At 44.0% G+C, this 21,609-nt stretch overlaps 1 protein-coding gene across 2 annotated transcripts in view; it reads left to right on the forward strand.

Annotated features, from left to right (window-relative positions):
- Positions 1–21,609, forward strand: part of Cdk15 (cyclin dependent kinase 15) — a 79,336-nt gene that overhangs the window by 11,299 nt on the left and 46,428 nt on the right. For both annotated transcript variants that reach the window (XM_038315526.1, XM_038315527.1), the window contains exons 5-9: positions 3,876–3,970; positions 4,855–4,917; positions 8,092–8,215; positions 9,529–9,649; positions 19,408–19,501. In XM_038315526.1, coding sequence (XP_038171454.1) covers positions 3,876–3,970; positions 4,855–4,917; positions 8,092–8,215; positions 9,529–9,649; positions 19,408–19,501 — 497 coding nt within the window. The remainder of the gene's footprint in view (positions 1–3,875; positions 3,971–4,854; positions 4,918–8,091; positions 8,216–9,528; positions 9,650–19,407; positions 19,502–21,609) is intronic.

A 21,609-nucleotide genomic window follows, 5' to 3' on the forward strand; every position in this document is an offset into this window, starting at 1 on the left:
ATGTGGAGAGACCCAGTCTCTTGCAGGCTATCACAGAGCTGAGTGTTCAGAGGCAACGGCACGTCACGCCTTGGGACCGTATTCCACAGCGCGCTGCTCCTCCTTCCAGCTTTTCCATTATCTCCACGCTCTTGCTCTTTCGCGCTCTCTGAGCCTTGGAGGGGTCACACAGGCGTCTTGTTTAGGGATGAGCATCCCATGGGCGTTCATTCTTAGTCCTTTGGCCAATTAGGAGTCTCTTCAGTAACTGCTGCCCGCGACACACGCAGAAAGAAGCTTCTCTGCTCGAAGTCGACAGCATCATTAATCCATGGGTATAAACAGAAATAGCCAAAGGCCATTTAGCAGGGACGTCCTGTTCACTCAGCAAAACAGCAGTACTTTCCCAATGAGGGCCTTTCTAATGAGGAGCCTGAGCTCCAGACTCCTGACGGGGTTTGTAGTACCGGATGTGAATTCTGTGGAGCAGGACTCAAATTCAAGCCTGAAGTGATTGGTTACCCCCACCCCCAAAATATATGCCACTCTTGCACCAGAGGGCCCAATGCTATGGGGGTTAACTATCAAAGAAATCAGAACTACTTGTCTGACAGTCCTTGGTACTTACCAGACATTTCCCTACATTATACTGTTTCTTGGGATGCGTATCTTGACTCCTTATCTTGACTTGTGGCTCTCACGCCAGAGGAAAATGTAACGCTACAGACTGCAAATCCTTTATCGTTCCGTGTCTAACGGTGCTGGGTGGTGGCGGGGCTGGGGGGGCGGGCTCCATCTTATTGACTGCTACGTAGACTCATTAGAAGTGAGCTCGTCTATATTGATTCTCAAACGTTTATTGAGTGCCGCATGCCAGGCTTGTGTTAGTGCTGCAAATGCAAAGTCAAGGGTGGGGTCAGGCTGTGTCCTCCGGTAACCTATAGGCGCGGGCTCGAGAGACCCAGCATATACAGACACACTCTAGGACTCGGGGACAGACTTCTTCTGCCTGTGACTATTACCTTTGCCTTGGGTTCCGGGGATCCAAATTCAGGTGCTCGGGTGCCTGCAGCAAGGGCTCACCCACTGAGCCACGTCCATGGCTCTGAGTTTGCTCTTAATCCTCAGATCTCCACAGTAGGAAAGAGCTGGTGCAGGGGGCTCATCAATTAGAGACGTAAGCACAAAACAGAACCCTGATCTTGAGGGTCCCCCCCCCAATTATACCATTTTTCTTTCTTCAAAGGTTGACTTGTTTGTATATTTTATGTATGAGTGCTTTGTCTGCACGTATGCCTGCACACCAGAAGAAGACATTGGATCCCACTATAGACGGTTGTGAGCCACCTTATGGTTGCTGAGAACTAAACTCGGGAACCCCCGGAAGAGCAGAGCAGCTGGTGCTCTTAACCGCTGAGCCATCTCTCCAGCCCTAGCATTTCCCTTTGTTAGTTAATGTTTTCAGTTAGAGGGACAAAATAATGAATCTCACTGTGACCTTCTCACACCCATATAACTTTGTACCCCACTAGAATTTTCCTCCTTCCACCCCTCTGATGGTAGAGATACCGGGCGCTTAAAAGAAATATCGCACTGGCTCAGAACTGAGAGATAGACAGTTATTTATTGAGGGGGAAAACTTACAAACCAGGATTCTCTGGGCGGATGGAGATGAGATCTAAAACAATCCGAACTAGCCAAGCGGGAACCAGGGGGTCGAGAGGACGCACCTCCGCATCCCGGTAAATAGTCTATGAGGCCACGCCCCAGTAGGCGGTAGTTCCTAGCTGTAAACCTTCCCTCAGCACCGCTCTTTCCCAGCCCTCCCTCTGCAACACCAATCTCTTTCCTCCCACGTAATAGTCCCCGTTCTGCATATATACACATATGTCTGCGTTTGGAGGGAGGCAGGGTCCTCTCACTGACACGGCTGTTACTGGTTCAGCTAGTCTGTGTAGGCAGTTTGCCCCAGAGATCCGCTATGCCCACCTCCTGGCTTTCGTGTGAATGCTAGGCACCTGAGTTTCAGTCCTCAGACATACATAAAGGCAGAAACTTCACCTACTGGGCCATCTCCCCAGCTCTCTAAGGCTTTAAATCTCGACTCTGCATGTGAGAGAAAATATGGATTTTTTTTTTTTGTATCTCTGCTTCTCTGCCCTTTTGTGTTCTTTTCTCTCCCTCTAGAATATTTCTTCCCCCTCTCTATTCCTGACTCTACTTCTATGTATTAAGAATATATGTAGCTGGGCGGTGGTGGCGCATGCCTTTAATCCCAGCACTCAGGATCTCTGTGAGTTCAAGACCAGCCTGGTCTACAAGAGCTAGCTCCAGGACAGGCTCTAAAGCTGCAGAGAAACCCTGTCTCAAAAAACCAAAAAAAAAAAAAAAAAAAAAGAATATATGTATATGCTTTAATATTTATGATTTAAGTTTTATATTGTTCCATTCTTTTAAGTCTTTTGTTTATTTTGTTGTTGTTGTTTGCTTGTTTGCTTTTGAGACAGGGTCTCACTCTGTAGTCCAGGCTGCCTTTGAATTTGCAGAAATCCTCCAGCCTCAGTTGCCGGAATGCTGACATTACAGTGATAATCCATCATACCAGGCCTCATTTTTAGTCTTAAAGACCCGGTTTTCTTCATGATCGGATTTACCGTCTCTTTATGCCTACTTTGTTTTTGTCCTTCTGAAGTCGTGGGTCTTCCATCTCTCTGGAACGCCCAAAGATAGCCTTTCCTGGTCTTTTGTGGCAATCTCTCCTCTTTATTTGGGTGCCTTTATGGGGTAACAGTGAGGGCAGGTCACCGGTAAAATGTCTGAAGCAAGACCCTGGGCTTAATCTCCAGCATTAATTAGTTAGTTAGTTAATTAATTAATTAATCATACTATAAGTAAATAAATGGCTGCTTTTAGAAACCTAACAAGGGCTTGTGACTGAACAGGCATGAGGTAGCTGTCAGCATCCTGTTCTCTGAGGCTTCTCAAGCTCACTGTTCTCTTTTAAGAGCTTCATTTTCAGAGGGCCTCATAACATTCCCTCAAGAAGCCCTCGAACCAGACCAATGACTCTTTGCAACTAAAGAGATATGGATAAAACAGTTTACTGCGTGACTCACCGTGTCACACACAGTTTCCATGAGATTGATTTTTTTCCTTTTTTTCCTCTCTTTTTTTTCTCTTGGATTTTATTTTATTATTCTGTGGGGGTTGCAAAGGCAGAGGGCAGATACGAAGGGATGGGAAATGAGTGGGATCAAGATGCATGATGTGGAAGACACAAAGGATAGATAGAAAGAAGGAAATAGAAAAGAAAGAAAGGAAGGAAGAAAGGAAGGAAGAAATGAAGGAAGAAAGGAAGGAAGGAAGGAAGGAAGGAGATAAAGAAAGAAAGGGAGGGAGGAAGGAGCCACTATTCTTTACCCCCACACACCAGCCACATTTATCAGCCTTGTTGCCTGCTCCTTGGACTTTGTCTTTTAGAGCCTGACCACTCACTGCAAACTCCTGCCCAAAGAGGCGGGACAGCCAATTTCCTGCTTCTCCAATGACAGACCTGTGTGTCTCTGAGCCCAGGCTCTGCATCTGGGATGGTGAGAGTCCCAGAGGGGAGCCTCACAAAGTGCTCAGAGGAAGCTGATTAGATGGATGGAAGCCCTGTGTGCAGCCGTTGGACCTGTCAGAGAAGGCAGCTGCGGAAATGTGAAGGCCCGCCGTTTTCAAAACAGCAAAAGTCCTTTGTCACCTAAAACATTCTTACAGAAGAGATTCATTTCCAGCCATAAAAACCCAAGACTGCTTGATTTGAAATGCTTATAAAAAATAAAGATTGTCTACTAGGTTTAAAGGAACACTTTCTTATCAGTGATGGCGGTACCCTCTTGTTTAAATCTTCCTAGCCTCTCTCCTGAAGGGACTGAAGCACGCCAACATTGTCCTCCTGCACGACATTGTTCATACCAAGGAGACTCTGACATTCGTGTTTGAATACTTGGTGAGTTCTCTAGACTTTTCCAGCACAGAGGGGAAAAAGCCTGGTGCTTGTATAATGAACCTGTTAATATTTTATGGCATGATAAAACTTTCATTATGATGTGGAAGGTAGGATGGATTGTTGGGCTAGGCAGGGCCTTGCTGCTCTGGCCAGCAATTAGTCATACCTCTTTACCTGGATTTTGTCTGTCCCGTCCCCCCTTGCCACCAGGAATAGACTAGGATTCTGCATTTGCTTTCTCATAAAAGTCTGTGCTTTTAAAAGGCTGTTTTGGGCTGGAGAGATGGCTCAGAGGTTAAGAGCATTGCCTGCTCTTCCTGAGTTCAATTCCCAGCAACTACATGGTGGCTCACAGCCATCTATAATAAGATCTGGTGCCCTTTTCTGGCCTGCAGACATGCATGCAGGCAGAACACTATGCACATAATAAATAAATAAATCTTTTTTTTTTAAAGGCTGTTTTAATTACTTATAGAACCTGGTTTGTTTCTTTGGCAAAACAGAAAGATATTTAAAGGCCATATATAAGCCTACTAATGAAAGCCTCAATTTGTACTTTTGAAAGGGGGAAAAAAATTCAAATGAACAGAAAGAAATCCTGAGAGAAGTGTGCTTGACCTGCCTTCAAGGACATTTGAAAAGTGAAAGTTCCCTTTGCGTGTGTTCAGAACCAGTCACTCAAATGCCAAGAAAAGGACTCCGATGTGCCGGCAGCCAGCTAGAAAGACATGCTCTGTCTGCCTCACAGAAATCTGGCTATACTCCTTTTATACTTTACTCTAAACATCCGCGATTTTGTTGTGCCCCCTCGGGTACACGGTGTGATGCAGGATACTGTCCAAGCGCCGCTGACCTCTGTCCTCTTTCTCTGCCGTTCTGTTTAGCACACAGACCTGGCTCAGTACATGTCTCAGCATCCTGGAGGCCTTCATCCTCACAACGTCAGGGTGAGTACTTTAAGAGCCAGGCTCCCCTCTGGCCTGTGCACAGTAGAAGCATCTGTAAACAGACAACCGTCACAGAGGGAAGTCCGCGTTACAATAAAAGACGCTGGACTGGACGTAGTGGTTTACGCTTTTAATCCCAATGCCCTGGAGACTGAGGTGAAAGGATTATTGTGAGTTCAAGGCCAGCCTGGTCTACTTAGTGAGCTCTAGGTTGCCTAGGCTACAGTGTGAGACCCTGTCTCCCAACAACAGCTAAGTAAACGAAAAGCAGATAAACATTATGAATACTCTAGAAAAAGTAGTTGTTCTTCAAGATGCAAAGATGTGGACCTGGGCATCCTAACCCAACAGTGTGTCATTACATTAAATATAAGTATCAACCAATTAAATATAAGTATATTGAAGGGTGAGAGAGGCGAAGCCAGCATAAAATAGACCTTTTCCATGGCACGCTGATGTGGCCCACGATGAGGTTGACGCATGTCCTAGCAGGTCCTAGGACACACATGACACTAAATGCCATTTTCTTGTATATCAGAGTAGAAATCATAACTCATTAGCTAGCCACAATCCTATCTGTGATATATTTTTTAAAAAAAACCATCTGTGTTTCAAACTTCTCATTCCACAGGGTTTTGTTGGCAGCAACAAAATGATCCACTCTTAAAAGTAACTCTATGACAGAGTTGCATTTGATAACAGTAATTTTTATAAGTAATATTTATCTTTGTGTTTGTCTATTAAAGAAATACATAAACAGTACTTAGAGCTGCATTGAGTTCTGGTGATCTGATCATGAGGAGATCGTGTTTAACTTAATTTCAGTGAGTTAAAAGTGCAGTACAGACTTTACAAGGAAGTTAGGAGCACAGTGTTCAGTGCCTGGCTGTGTGGACAGGAATTCTGGGAGAATACTTAGCAAGCGAAGGTAGCCTGATCCTAGAAGCAAATCTTTAAGAAGGTTTGAGGAGGGCTGGAGAGATGGCTCAGAGGTTAAGAGCATTGCCTGCTCTTCCAAAGGTCCTGAGTTCAATTTCCAGCAACCCCATGGTGGCTCACAACCATCTGTAATGAGGTCTGGTGCCCTCTTCTGGCCTGCAGGCATATACACAGACAGAATATTATATACATAATAAATAAATATTTTTTTAAAAAGAAGGTTTGAGGACAAAGAATGGTGAAAAGTAATAAAAATTAAATAGTGGTGTGGAGACAGGCTGGAAAGCTAGACAAAGATGAACCGCGCGGCAGTGAACGCCTACAGCATCCAGGAAGTGGAAGCTGGAGGGTCTTGAGTTCAAGGTCAGCCTAGGCTACATACCAAGACCCAGAGACCTAGGCTACATACACACCCCCAAAAGAGGAAGGGGGATTCAGAAAGGAGGGAGCAAGAAAGAGAAGTAGGCAGGGAAACAAGGGGAAAAAAAAAGGACGTGCAGTAGTGGCAAGAACCCTCATGGGTACAAAACAATTACTATTAAATATAACACTATAACAAAACAATTACTAAATTGTCAGCAATTATTATTTATTATTGTTTTATTTATAGGTTTATTATTATTGTTTTAAAAGATTTATTTTTTTAAATTGTATGTCTGTGCGTACATGAGTAGAAACCAAAAAAGGGAATTTGATCCCCTCGTGTCGGAATTACAATGGTTGTGTGCTACTGTGTGGGCGCTGGGCACCCAGCTCTCGTCCTCTACAAGAGCAGCCGGGGCTCATAGCCAGTGAGCCGCCTTTGAGCAACACCACCTTTCCTTCTTAAACGTGGTAGCGTTCAACAGTTCTAACAGAGGAGGAGAGAAAGCAGGCGTTCTGAGCGATTCAGAGGTGGAGTTCTGTCAGACACGTGGAGGAAACCAAGAAGAGGCATTAGCGAGATGGCACTGGCGTCTAGACTGGGTCTAGCCTCAGGTTGCTGGGTGACGGTGAGCCGGGTGCCAAGGGGCGTGCCGGCTGCTAAATAGAACGCTCGGAGGAAGACCGACTTTGAGGCAGGAGGATCACACGTACCAGACACTGAAGGGCTGAGAAGGATGAAAACAAACAAACAAACAAACAAACAAGAGCTCAGTAAGGAGCTGGAGAGCTGGAGACGCGACTCAGTCAAAAAAAAAAAAAAAAAAAAAACAAAAACAAAAAGCACTTACAGCTCTTGCAGAAGACCTGGTTTGGTTCCTTAGCGCCCACATAGCAGAGGTCTGTAGCTCCAGTTCCACAGGGTCTACCACCCTCTTCTGGTCTCTGTGGGTACTGCATGCAACTGGGACACACGTACATAGAGGTAAAACGTTCATATACATAAAATAAAATGCTTTAAATTTCTAGTAAAAAGTCCTGTCCTGTAGCTATGCAAAAAAGTAAGTGTTTTCTTGCTTGTGCAATTATTTCTATTATATTTTGTTTTCAACTTTGAATTTAAGGCTTTAAGATAATTTATGAATACAATGGTTCCTTTATTTCTTTTTCTCAAACTTAAAAAGTAAACAAATAAGCATCGTGTGTGTGTGTGTGTGTGGAGAGAGAGAGGGGGGGGCAGCTTTGTGCAGTCGATTCTTTCCTCCCACCTTTATGTGGGTTCTGGGTATTGAACATAGGATTCCAGGCTTACACAGAAAGTATTTTACCTACTGATCCATCTTACCCCCACCCCTTTATTTCTTAATGCCATCTTTTGGTATCATAGATTTAAAAGAGTTCATATTGGAGCCTGGAAAAGCACAATTATAATAAACTCTAAACTATCATTTCCAAGTCAACTTTAACCTGACATACGAAGTCATCTGTAGGTAAAAAATGATATCTTTCACAGCTAAACCAGCTGCAAATGATTCTAAGGAGACCTCGGGGTTTCACTTTAGATTTTAAGGAAGGACAAATCTTTCAGTATCAAAGGAACAAGATTTTGGGAAATGCCAGAATCTCTTTGTTTGGGATGTAGTCTACTTGGATCCCTTGACCTTCCTCCTCTTTCTGAATGGCTCTCTCTCTCTCTCTCTCTCTCTCTCTCTCTCTCTCTCTCTCTCTCTCTCTCTCTCTCTCTCTCTCTCTCTCTCTCACCTCTGAAGAGACACGTTCACTATATTCTTTTAGAGGGCCATTTTTGACTTAGAGACGAAATCAGCACACTGCCGGTCCCGTGTCCTGAGGGATGGTGTTCATCTCTTACAGCTTTTCATGTTCCAGCTTCTGCGGGGCCTGGCGTACATCCACCACCAGCACGTTCTTCACAGAGACCTGAAACCTCAGAACCTGCTCATCAGTCACCTGGGAGAGCTCAAATTGGCTGATTTTGGTGAGTCGCCCTCAGGTCTCCTTCTGATCTATGAGCAATGAGTCTTTTGTCTGTATTTACTTGAAGCGTTGGGTAGGCTTGGCCTTTAAATACTAGAGCCCAAGAACGCGATGCTGTGTTGGATGTCAGACTGACATCCAGGAAACGTGAGGCAAGAGGGAGGGAGAGTGTGGAAGGTTTCTAGAATTCCATCAAGACATCTAGCCAGATACCTCAAATATTATCCCACCATCACTTTTGAGGTGGTGACATCCGTAGAAGAGACTGTACTTAGGAGATATTCCCATATCTAAGTGCTTAATGACAACTGTATCAGAATAGGTCACGGCTATCCCAGGATGGCAGAATAGAGAAGTTGATCCTAGAATGTAGCATGGACTCCTGCATAAATAGAAATGATACTTGGTTCTTCACCCTTCTTAAATGTCAACAACACCTTGACAATATTCCTAGCAAAGGATACAGACTTCCTCTATAACAGTGTCTTTCCTTTTATTCACAGATATGCAATATAGAATGCATAAACACATACATACATGTGTGTGTGTGTGATTTTAGATTTTATTCTCCTTTACAAGAAAGTAGTTAAGAGTCTGTTTTTGCTTATTGTTATATTCCTAGTATGGTACTAACTGTTCAGTAAAAGTTTTTTGAGACAGGGTCTCTCCATGTAGCTCTGGTTGACCTAGAACCCACTGTGTAGACCAGGCTGGCCTTGAACTGGCAGCCATCCTCCTGGTCTGTCTCCCAAGTATAGGAATTTCAAGTTAACATCAGCCAAGTTATTTCGCTGCTACTGTAGAGACCCACAGTACAATGGAAGAGTGTTCTAGAGACAACCATCCCTCAACACGGCAGTCAGAGCTGTCGTGGTAACCCCAGAGTGTCTTTCCCCAATCTTCACTTGGCATGTGGCTCACGGTCCTTCGGATATAGCCCAAGTGCCTACTTCAGTGTAGTTATCACCTCCAGCTCAACACAGCTCCGAGGGAATCTGAATCTACAACCCATCCACTAAGGGCTTGACCTGGAAGTTCAACATCACCTCTGTCCATACCAAGTAAGCAAGAACTTAGTCACCTGACCACACTTGGCTGCCTCACCTAGCTACACCAAAGGTCAAAATTAAGAACGCCTCTTGCTGCCGTACACGCAAACCTCAGGACGGTTGGAAGCTTCTGGTGAGAGCACCCACCACTGACACGTTATCTCTCGTGTTGTCTACTCTGCCGTGTGTTCTCCCCGTGCAGCGTGCCACCGTGCCTCCCAAAAAGACCAGGATGATGAGTGCTATCTCTATCCTCTTTGGACAGGTCTTGCTCGAGCCAAGTCCATTCCTAGCCAGACGTACTCTTCGGAAGTGGTGACACTCTGGTACCGGCCACCTGATGCCCTGCTGGGAGCCACCGAGTACTCCTCGGAGCTGGACATATGGTAAGAGCTACTGCCAAAAAAAAAAAAAAAAGGAAGAAGAAGAAGAAGAAGATACCCGTGATGATCACCTTACCATCTGTGGTTCATTTTGAAACATGAGGTGCTTTGTAATGCATGTCTCACCTGATTTTTGCATTCTATGGATTTTATGGTTAAAAAAGAAAGACTTGCCCAAGGCATCTTCTGTCCTCAGGTCTCTGTTCATCACACCCCTCCCCTTAGCTTCCCCCCAATTTCTTTGCCTTTTCCTCTCCTTTAGCCACCTGTCATCAGAGAAACAGACAGACATCTTCAAGCTATAGATAGGCAGACAGGTAAGCAAGCAGACAAGTATTCAGACAGACAGACTCAGGCACACACATGATAAAAACTATTATTAAAATAATCCCCTAGGGGGCTGGAGAGATGGCTCAGAGGTTAAGAGCCTTGCCTGCTCTTCCAAAGGTCCTGAGTTCAATTCCCAGCAACCACATGGTGGCTCACAACCATCTCTAATGGGGTCTGGTGCCCTCTTCTCGCCTGCAGGCATACACACAGACAGAATATTGTATACAGAATAAATAAATAAATTTAAAAAAAAATAATCCCCATCACGGGCTGAACGCGACCATAATTTGAGCCTGAGAACTGGAGGCTTGAAGATTCTTCGGGTACAGCGGCGAGCGGGTGTTCTCAGAATACAGCTTGCAGGAGTTGGTTTTCCCCTTCCGCTGTGTGGGTTCCGGGGACCGAAGTCAGGCTGGTAGGTTTGGCAGCCTTTACTCACTGAGTCATCTTGCCAGCCCTTGAGCAGAGTTCTTAATTTTAGCGCTGGTGATATCTTATTAATATCTTCCCTTATGCCTCCCCCTTTTATTTCTTGCTTTAAAAAGTCTTTCCCCAGCATAAGATTGATACGATCTAGTAAATCCTTTAAAAGATTTTTTTTTTTTCTTTTCAAGTTTTGGGGAGCTATTGTATTTTAACTGTGTGTCTGTGTGTATGCGCACAGGAACCAAGGTACCTGAGGAGGCCAGAAGAGGGCGCTTGATCCCCTGTAGGGGGCGCTAAAGGCAACTGTGAGCTGAGCTCAACACAGGTGCAGAGAACAGACCTCTGTTTCTCTGCAAGAGACGTGTGCTCTCTTACCTACCGAGCCATCTCCCCAGGATCCCTTCCAGATTTGATTAATTAATCGATTGATTTGATTGATGTTTTTGGCAGGGCCTTGCTATGCGGTCTTGATCAGTCTCTCGCTTTAGCAGCCTGATTTCTGACATTATAGGTGTCAGCCACCACGCCTGGGCTCAACTTCCGACACTGACTTTAATCCATGTTAACCACCTGTCTAATTCAGTTTCTTGTGCTGTCGTGCCAAATTTCTTTTTGTTTTAACAATATGATATTTTATTAATTACTTGAGAATGTCACGTGTGCACACAGTATGTTTTAATCATGTTCACACCCCCAGCTCTCCCTAACCACTACTCAGACCCACTTCCCCAACTTCCCTCCTCATCCCCTTTACTCTTTCAATAGCTCACCACGCCTAGTTCACGCTGCCTATGTACGTGGGTGTGGTTCTGTCCCCTGGACTAGGTCAACTCTAGGGCCACACCCTTAAAGAAGACTGGCTTTTCTTTCCCCAGCATCCATAAACTGGCACTAGATCCTCATCTGGGGTTGGAGGCTCACGAGCCCTACCCTCTCCCTCACTGGCTTAACCTCATACAAGTCCTGGACCTGTCAAATCTGTATCAAGTTTCCATAAACGCCCGGTCTGTTTCTAAGTTCTCTACTCTGTCGCACTGAGGTCAGATTTATCCATCCTCAGATCAGGGTATTAATCTCCATAGCTTTATAACAAGAATTCATAGTTCAACCCTCGAGAGTCTCTGAAGGGGCCAGGGAGAAGGCTTAGTGGGCACAGTGCTTGCTACATGAGCATGAGAATGTGAGTCTAGATCCCCAGAACACAAGTCAAACAAAGCAAAACGAAAATCCAGGCGTGAGAGCATGTGTCTGTAATCTCAGAGCTGTGGAGGCTGAGACGGGGCGGTGGGGGGGGATCCTGTGACTTGCTAGCTGAATTCAGAGGGCTTCAGGTTCTGTGAGGCCCTGTCTTAAAAAAAAAAATAAATTAGTTAAGCAATTAAGGAAGATGCTAGATACTGACTTCTGGGCTCTATGCATCCCCCTTCCCCTCCTCCTGGCATCCACCACCCCCTGGCAACACACACTCCTCACACATGTACACAAACACCACACATACCTGTCCTTTTCTGATTTTTTTTGGTATAATTTTAGAGTCAGTGTTTTTAGTTTCATAAAAATCCCTAATGGTAGCCGGGCGGTGGTGGCGCACGCCTTTAATTCCAGCACTCGGGAGGCAGAGGCAGGCGGATCTCTGTGAGTTCGAGACCAGCCTGGTCTACAAGAGCTAGTTCCAGGACAGGCCCTAGAAACTACAGGGAAACCCTGTCTCGAAAAACCAAAAAAAAAAAAAAAAAAAATGCTAGAAACACACACACACACACACACATATGTTTTTTAATTAAAATTGTAGCAATACAGTTTATACATCAGACAACATTATGATTTCATGATTTTATATCGTTTTGAGCAAAGAAAATGGCAAAAGTTTCAAGTTACAACCCCCTCCCCAACCCCAGAGGCTGGAGAGATGGCTCAGAGGTTAAGAGCACTGACTGTTCTTCCAGAGGTCCAGAGTTCAATTCCCAGCAACCACATGGTGGCTCACAGACATCTGTAACTCCAGTTCCAGGGGATCCGAAGCCCCTCTCTGGCCTCTGCAGGGATAGACATACATATGGTACACTGACATACGTGTAGGCAAAACACCCACATGTGTGTGTATGTACACACACACACACACATATATAAAAGATATGCGCCATCACTGCATAGCTGTTCAAAACACCTTTTTTAAGTCACATTTTTCTAAGTGGGCTACAGAGACAAATATATTCAGAGACATCATGTCTAACTCCTACTGCACCATAGGCAACGGATTTGAATGAAAGCCCAGTTCTCACAATCACTACCTCAAAGGAGTAACACACACACACACACACACGCACACACACATGCACACACACACACACACACATATATATATATAAAAGATGTGCGCCATCACTGCATAGCTGTTCAAAACACCTTTTTTAAGTCACATTTTTCTAAGTGGGCTACAGAGACAAATATATTCAGAGACATCATGTCTAACTCCTACTGCACCATAGGCAACGGATTTGAATGAAAGCCCAGTTCTCACAATCACTACCTCAAAGGAGTAACACACACACACGCACACGCACACGCACACACACACACACACACACACGCTGGATTCTTCTGGAGCACAACCTGGGAATGTTTTCCTTTAAGGCGTTTGTTAAGGGTGGGAAATGCAGTTCAGCTGGTAGAGAACTGGCTTAGCAGGGACAGAACCTTCAACCCCCAGCACAGGTGGTAGTCCTGTAAGCCCAGCTCTAGGGAGCGAGTAACAGGGGAGGGTCTGGAGTTCAAGGTCGGCTCCAGCAACTCAGCGAGTTTGAGGCCTTCCTGGGTGCTGGGAAACACCCCTAAATCCTCTGCAAGAGCTCTCCAAAGAAATTTTTTAAAATTTAATATCCTGTTTATTTATTTATTTGTGTATTTTATCAATATATCTTACCTAAGTGTTGGTCTACCATCTAGATCTTAAGTTCTTTATATCACTCCCTACTAAAAAAGAACTTTGGCTCTTGGAGGAATGATCTGATTTTAAGGTAGGAGCAGGGAAGGATAAAAGGGAACTTGAACCAAAATGTTTTCTTACAAAATGATACAAAATAAATGGAGACCCGTCCAAAGAGGAGCAGTCTGACGATGTTTCCTCTGCTCAAACCCGGAACACTTTTAACATCAAAGTAAATTACGAGGGAAATTAATTATAGCCTAGCGAGTAACGAGTCTATACTGAGGACAGCTGGTTAGTCCCACCCCATCCCATCCTACCCCCACAGCAGAATTCCAGCTAATGATGGAAGAAACAAGCAAACAAAAACCCCAATACAGTTAGCAAACCACTATCTCCCAACCAATACAGTAGCACTCGGTTGAAACAAGGTTCATTGCTGTTTACCTGAAAGGGAAAGAAATGTTCGCTGAGGAAGAGAGACATTTCCACGCCACAAAGCACTGCTTTACAGATTGCACGCCAACTATAAAGAGCTTGCAGTAACTTTATAAGGCAGAGAAACCTGGCAGGCCACACATTAACAGCAGCAATTAAAGGGACTCTAATGAATAATGGGAAGACTGACTTGTGCTTCCTACTAAGATATACTGAGAACCCAATGTCACTTACGCGGTATTGCTGGAAGAGAAAAGTCTACCCAGCTCCAACCAGGAGGAAGTATCAGCTAAATCCAATTTAAGGAACAGCCTACTGAAGCAACTGGCTTGTAATCTTTGGAAAAGTGAAGGTGAATTGTTTAGTTTTGTCCTTCCTTGGTTTCGATTATTTTTCTTGTGGTGGTGCTGGGACTCGAACCCTGCGCATGCCTTGTACGTGCTAGGCAGGCAGTCTACCAGCATTCCGTACCCAGCTCTGAAATCAGGGTTTTAGAAAGCAAAAGAGAAAGCCGGGCGGTGGTGGCGCACGCCTTTAATCCCAGCACTCTGGGAGGCAGAGGCAGGCGGATCTCTGTGAGTTCAAGGCCAGCCTGGTCTACAGAGCGAGTTCCAGGACAGGCTCCAGAGCTACAAAGGAGAAACCCTGTCTCAACAATCAACAAACAAACAAAACAGTGTTTAGCCATTTTAAACAGCAATTCAACAGCATCCAGTACATTTGCGTTGTGTGGCCACCATCTCTGTCCATCTCTAGAACCCCTCTCACGAGCCCCATATTGAAACTGTACTCACGACACAGTAAATGCCCACCGACTTTCCCATCAGCCCCTGGGACTCTTCCGAGTGCTTCACAGAACTGGCGCTGGGATCACACAATCCTTGCCCTTCCGCGTCTGGCTTCTTTCATTTAGCATCATGTTTTCAAGGTTTATCCTAGTCGGCTACCCTGAGGGTTTTGTTAATATTTGCTTTTATTTGTGTGTGGCACGTATGTGCGTATCCATGGAGACCAGAAGAGGATCTTGGATCCCCTGGCGCTGGCGTCCTTAGGGGTGATGAGCTGCCCAGTGTGGTTCTAGGAATAGAACTTGGGTCCTCTGTGAGAGCGGCCAGGGCTCTAACCACTGAGAAACCTCTACGGCTCCTAGCACACGGAGTTTTCAGGACGGCTTGATTTCGAACCACAAGGGCCTCTCTTTGGTGCAGACTTCGGGTGGCTGCTGGCTTTCCAACTACAGGAAGCCATCACTCCCTCATTCCCCACTGTCAGGTTCCTTGCCACAGACTTTCGAATACAAGATGCAGCGCAGGGAAAGTAACTGGAAATTCCGCGTGACCGCCACACATGATGTGGCTCCAAATTAACTTCAACAGTAGAAGATGAAGTACGGACTCATTTCTCCCAGCAGAATTTTTATATGCTATGCTCCTTGCATCTCTGGGAAGCTATAAAAAAAAATACTCTGAAGATGGTTTTCTTCCCCCAGGAGACTGCCTAAGGAATCTGAGGAATCTCTTCTGGAAGGAATTCATTCACTCTTAGAATAGAGAGAAAAAGATTCGGAAGATAGCCAGAAAATACAGAAAACATCGGAGCTGTTTGTTCTAGCTTGACTAAAGAACCACATTCGCAGCCACAAGCCTGACAGCTGCCAACTTGCCCTTCTAGGAGGATGCACTGTTTAAGGTCACCTGCTCTTGGTTTCTGGCTGCCACCTCCACCACAGGGGCTGCCACCCCCCCACTCCAGCCCCCAGAATCCCCATAGACTGAAAACCACCAGATAAGAAGGGGGGGTAAGGAGAGTCACAAACATAATGACCAAAAACAAAACCAAAGAATCAGAGGCAGTAGGAACTGGCTCCTTAGCCAGACCTGGATGTGGGGAAAATCTGGGGTGGGCAAAATAGCTAATAGTTTCAAGACCCGTTCTGTTTTGGTTTTTGTTTGTTTGTTTTGTTGGGCTTTTTGAGAAAGAGTTTCTCTGCGTAGACTTAGCTGTCCTGGAACTCACTCTGTAGACCAGGCTGGCCTTGAACTCAGAGATCTGCCTTGACTCTGCCTTCCAAGTGCTGGGATAAATGGCATGTGTCACCCCCGCCAGGTTTTTAAGACCCATGATCTTAAGCTTAAGAAAAAAATGAAAGCTAACATGATTATGAAAATCAAATTGCATAACAGGACAATGGCCTGGGTTGTTTTCAGAACAACAATTATACCCAGAAAAGCCTTTCATCTTTAAAACTTTTAACTCAAACTCACTAAGTACAATACTCGTAAAAGTATTTAAACGTTAGCCTCTTTGTTTTAAAGAAAGCATTAGATAAAATAATTAAATATTTATTCGAGTATGGATGGTACTTAATGGATCATCTGGCGCCGAAACATAATTGACTCAGGATTTTGTTTGTCTTGCGTTTGTAAAGCATGTATGAAAACATACATGTGTATATACATATTGCATACTTATGCATATAACTGTATATATACTATGTATGTGTATGAGTAGCCTTAGATTCTAGATTTGTTAGATAAAGGTTTCAAGCTGCCTTAACTTGCAAATGGAGAATTTTAATTAAACGCCAGCATTTTATCTCCTTAACACTGAGACCCTGTGCTATTTTGCAGTACCTGTATAGCGGCCCGCATGTTCTAGGTCGTGCCAAAGTGCACTTTATATAACTTTGTATGTCATCCCTATGTAAATTATAACGGATACCACGAAACTGTCTAACAGAAAGACTTCTTTCTTGGCTTCCCACAGTCACAAGTATGAAAAGCAGCACAGGTAATGAGGGGGGTGTGGTTCAGTGATCCAGTGCTTACTTAACATTTGAGAAGACCAGGTTTGGCTCCTAGACACCATGGAAAAGAGACATTTTGTTTCAGGCAATGAAAGTTTTCTTAGGAGGATGGGGGGAAAAAAAAGATGAATACAGGTTTACACCTAGAAATAACCGTATTGGGTTATTTTGTTATGGTGGTGGTAGATTTGGGGTAGGGGTTGAGAGTGGTTTTTGTTTGTTTGTTTGTTTGTTTGTGTTTGTGGTTTTTTTCAGTTCTCACTCCTCCAGAAGCCCCCAACATGTCCCTCCCAGCCTCTCATCCTCTCTGAGAGCAACCGCAATTTCACATCCAGGAAGCAGCACCACGCCATGCTCTTCCCTGTCCTCCAGCTCTGAGTTTCTTTCTGCCTCCTTCTCCTCCGTGTCCCTGGAGTCTTAGGGTGAGGGGGAGTTGGACACTGGTGTCCTGTTAAGAGCGGGCACATGAAGGCTGTTTGGTGATGTCAGCCAGTTGTGCTCCTCTTGCCTCAGCCCCTGCTGGACCAGCTAACAATGGTGTTAGCTACAGGCTTCCGTTACGTGTGTTCTCCTCTGTGTGCTGTTCTTTTACATCTGCTGTCTCAGGAGACAAGAAACAAAAAGAATATAAATCAATCTTTCTTTCCTTTTTTAAATTTGAGACAAGGTCTTACTCTGTACTCTAGGCTAGCCTGGAATGTATTATACAGCTGTGGCTGGACTTGAACTTGCAGTAATCCTCCAGTCTCAGCATCCCTAGTGCTGACCCCCCCAGCAAGAACAAGGATATTTAAACATAAATTAATAAGAAACTTTAAAATGACAATAATTCTAAAAACCCACTCGAAGGTGTTCTTTACCAGACATACAGCCTTCATTTGTCTGATCAAAATGTTTGATTCCATTTAAAATTTCTTCATATAAGCAAAAACTGATTTAGAAAATTTATTCTGATTTTTTTTCAATCAGAATAAAATAACCTATATCTGGAGCCCACAAAATCCTAAGAATGATCCAGTGAATTAAACCCAAACAAAGCAACAAGCCATAAAAGTAGCTTTAGTCTATGTAACTCAGATACAGTCACATTACATTACATTGTCTCCTAACCATCTCCTGTCCTCAGACAAAACACAACACAAGAATGAGTTTTAAATTTAGTTGTCAAGAAATATCATTAAAAAGCAAATTAAACAGACTGTGTCTAGAGTCTACAGAAAACATGAAAACGTGTGTATGGATAATACTTAAGACTAACTCAAATGAACCTTATAATCCATATTTAATACTATGATCATTTATAGTAAAATGTTTTACTTAAAGTGTCTCCCTTATTGGGCTGGAGAGATGGCTCAGATGTTAAGAGCACTGGCTGCTCTTCCAGAGGTCCTGAGTTCAGGAACCACATGGTGGCGCAGAACCACCTGTAATGAGATCTGGGGCCCTCTTCTGGTGTTCAGGCAGAACACTGTATACATAATAAATGAATAAATAATAAAAGAATTAAAAAAAAAAGTCTTCCTTGTTATGGCACACAAGAATGGCAGAATCAATAAGGGAGGAACTGGAGAGATGGCTCAGAGGTTTCAAGTGCATAGCGCTCTTTCAGGGGACTTGGGTTCCATCCCCAGACCAACATGGCAACTTACAACCATGTATAACTTCAATCCCAGGGGATCTGATGCGCGATTTCTTGCCTCCATGGGCACCAGGCACACACTTGGTGGACATACATCCATGCAGGTACTCCCACATACATATTTAAAAAAATCTTTAAAAAATGAAAACTTGCAGAATGAATGTCAGCAAGTGAAGGAAACCTACAAAGAGGAAGGTCTGCTTCATTTTAAACCCCTAGGAGCCAAATGGTTGAGAGAGTGAATCAGACATGCTTAGCAACATTCTTCCAGCAGGAGTCAAAAGCAAGCCAAGCCACTTAGGAGCCCAGCACGGACGACTCCTGGTTTCTTTATGGTGTATTTTAAGACTTGCTGCATTATCAGCCTCTTAATATAGAGGACGAAGCCATGGGTTAGCTCGTCAGAGAATCAGAGTCAAATTCTGACTCTGTAGAAGATTTAGGAGTGCCTAGACCTATTGATTTTGTTTACTGTTCCATATTTTCACATGTACAAGCAGGATATATTAGAAAGTAATCCATGCTTAATTAAATTTATAAGTACTCTTTCAGTAAGGAGGAAATATAGTTTGGCCACATCATAATAGGATTTGTAAAGCGTGTGTGTGTGTGTGTGTGTGTGTGTGTGTAGTGTGTGTGTGTAGTGTGTGTGTGCGTATAGTGTATGTGTGTGTAGTGTGTGTGTGTAGTGTGTGTGTGTGTGTGTGTATGAAAGAGTAAGAGAGAGTAAGGGCTGCAATATTTTCTCCTCCTGATACTGCCTCCCAATGACTAGAAGTATGGGTGTACACCCTTCAAACATGCTTAAGGTTTTAATTGACACAGAATAATTGTATGTAGTTATGAAGCAACACGCTTTTCTCCCTTAATGGTACATACACTAGCATCTTATGCTGATAGCATCTTAGGTTTAATGATTTAAATTGGGGATTCGGGGCTTTCCCACCTCACAGAACGGGGAGTCGGTGAACTTAGGTGACTTAAGGTTTGTAACTGGAACCTTCTCCTGAGCGTTGTTCCACTTTAACAGAATATCCGCTTTTACTATCCTCATTTAGAAACTCTCCTGGCTCTGGGTTTTTAGTAACACGTGGCCCCTATTTAAGAGTATCCCAAGTATTTCTCAGAAGGAGACGTTGTAGATGTTAGGTTTCATGTGAGCAGGCTCCTTATAAATATCTCGCTTCCTTTGCTAGGGGCGCAGGCTGCATCTTTATTGAAATGTTCCAGGGTCAGCCTTTGTTTCCTGGGGTTTCCAACATTCTGGAACAGCTGGAGAAGATCTGGGAGGTAAGACAAAAATTCCTTATAAGAAAATAAAAAAAAGAAGTACCCCCATTACAAACTTGGAGTCAGATTTGCCTTAGAGACGATTGAAAGAATCCATCTGCTCGGGACGCTGAGCTGTACTTAAGGAGGCAGAGACGATGTTTGCGACAGAACTGAACCGCTTCAGGATGGTTGCCGAGGGAACTCCCTGCCGTCTCACACCAACCTATAAGCTGCTCCACTGAAGACATTTGGGTCTCCTGCTTTCTGTTTTTAGTAGTATTTTCTCAGTTCTCAGCAGCATTTCCTGCCAGTATCACTTGGCTGTCCCGGCTCTGCTAGCCTTCACTTTAATTCTATCACAGATTTGGACTGAATCTTCACCAACAGGAGATAGGACACCGAATTTTCCTAGAACCTCATAAAACGCACTTCCCATGTTAGGTAAGGGAAGTATAGAATTTGTCATGCTCATGCCCAAGAGCATGATGCCTGAGATGCTAAAGACCGTGGTGTGTGCACACACATGTATGAATGTGCGTGTGAGCATGGGTGTGTATAGTGTGTGCATATGTGTGTGCGCATGTGCGTATGTATGTGCATGTACTCGCGTGTCTGTATGAATGTGTGTGCATGTGTGTATAAATATATGCATGCATGTCTGTATGAATGTGTATGCATGCGTGTGTATTGTATGAATGTATGTGTGCATATGTGTGTGCTTCCATTTATTTCTTTATTATTTTCTCTATTTGCACTCTGATTGCTTTGCTTTTCTTTGCTCTGTAGTTGGTGATATAGTCATACTGCCTATTTATCCCCTCTTTTTTATGATTTTTTTCTATTTTGGTAAAGTATACGTAAAATTTGCCAGGTTGGTCAATGTGTACCAAGTTACAAATAGATTTGATACGTTAAGTTGGGCCATCATCTGCCTAATAGATTGTAGGTAACCATAGAGTTCTGTATATTTTTTAAAGGCAAGAAAGGATATTAACTTTTTTTTATCACAAAGAAATGACCAATGTTAGCCAAGCAGGGGTGGCGCACACCGTTAATACCAGCACGTGAGAGGCAAAGGCCAGAAAATCTCTGAGTTCAGGACCAACCTGGTGTACAGAGCGAGTTTCATGATAGCCAGACCTACACAGAGAAACCCCATCTTGAAAAAAACAACGCAGGGGCTGGAGTGGTTAAGAGCATTGGCTGCTCTTTCAAAGGTCCTGAGTTCAGTTCCCAGCAACCACATGGTGGCTCACAACCATCTGTAATGGGGTCTGGTGCCCTCTTCTGGCCTGCAGGCATACACGCAGACAGAATATTGTATACATAATAAACAAATAAATATTTAAAAAAGAAAAAAACAATGCAGACTAACAGCAAGAAAAGAAATGACCGTTGTTTGAGAAGACAGATTAATGTATTCTGATATTAACAGCACACAGTGCAGCCTTCATCACCTCAGACTATAGGATGATTCTCTGGGTAAGGGCGATTGTTGCCAAACCTGAGAACCGTAGCTCCATCTCCCAACACCGTGAAGAGAGAACTCCCACAAATTGTCCTTTGACTTCCACACGTGTGCCAACCACAATGCATGCAATAAATAAATGGAATTTTAAGACAATCACATAACACCCAATAAGCACCATGGAACAAAGAAAATAAAACGAGATGGGAAATGTTACTGTTTTAGCCATTAAATGTTATACCATTCACTACAGTCAGCCCTGTGGCGCTGTGGGGCCAGCATCTCTGCGATCACTTCCAGCACTTTTGAATCATCCCAAGCAAAAGCTTTTCAGCCATAAGCACAGCCCTGTCTAGCCTGCCCAGCTCGGCCCCAGAGAATCTCTCGTCTACTTTCTGTCTCTATGAATTTATGGAATAGCTCACACCTTATACCACTGGACTCAGACAGCGTTAGGCTTTCTGGGTCTGGCTTATTTCACACAGTACGCTTTCAAGGCTCATTCATGCTGTATATACATCAAAGTACTTTACACTGGGGTTTTTATCAGTGCTAGGCTTGCTCCAGCTCTGTCTCCTGATGAAAATAAAAATGTATCACGAGTCACAAAGACATTGTAAATAAGTTAATCACTAATATTAAACTTTATTTTGGCCAC

This window comes from Arvicola amphibius, chromosome 18, assembly GCF_903992535.2.
Source record: "Arvicola amphibius chromosome 18, mArvAmp1.2, whole genome shotgun sequence".
NCBI lineage: Eukaryota > Metazoa > Chordata > Mammalia > Rodentia > Cricetidae > Arvicola > Arvicola amphibius.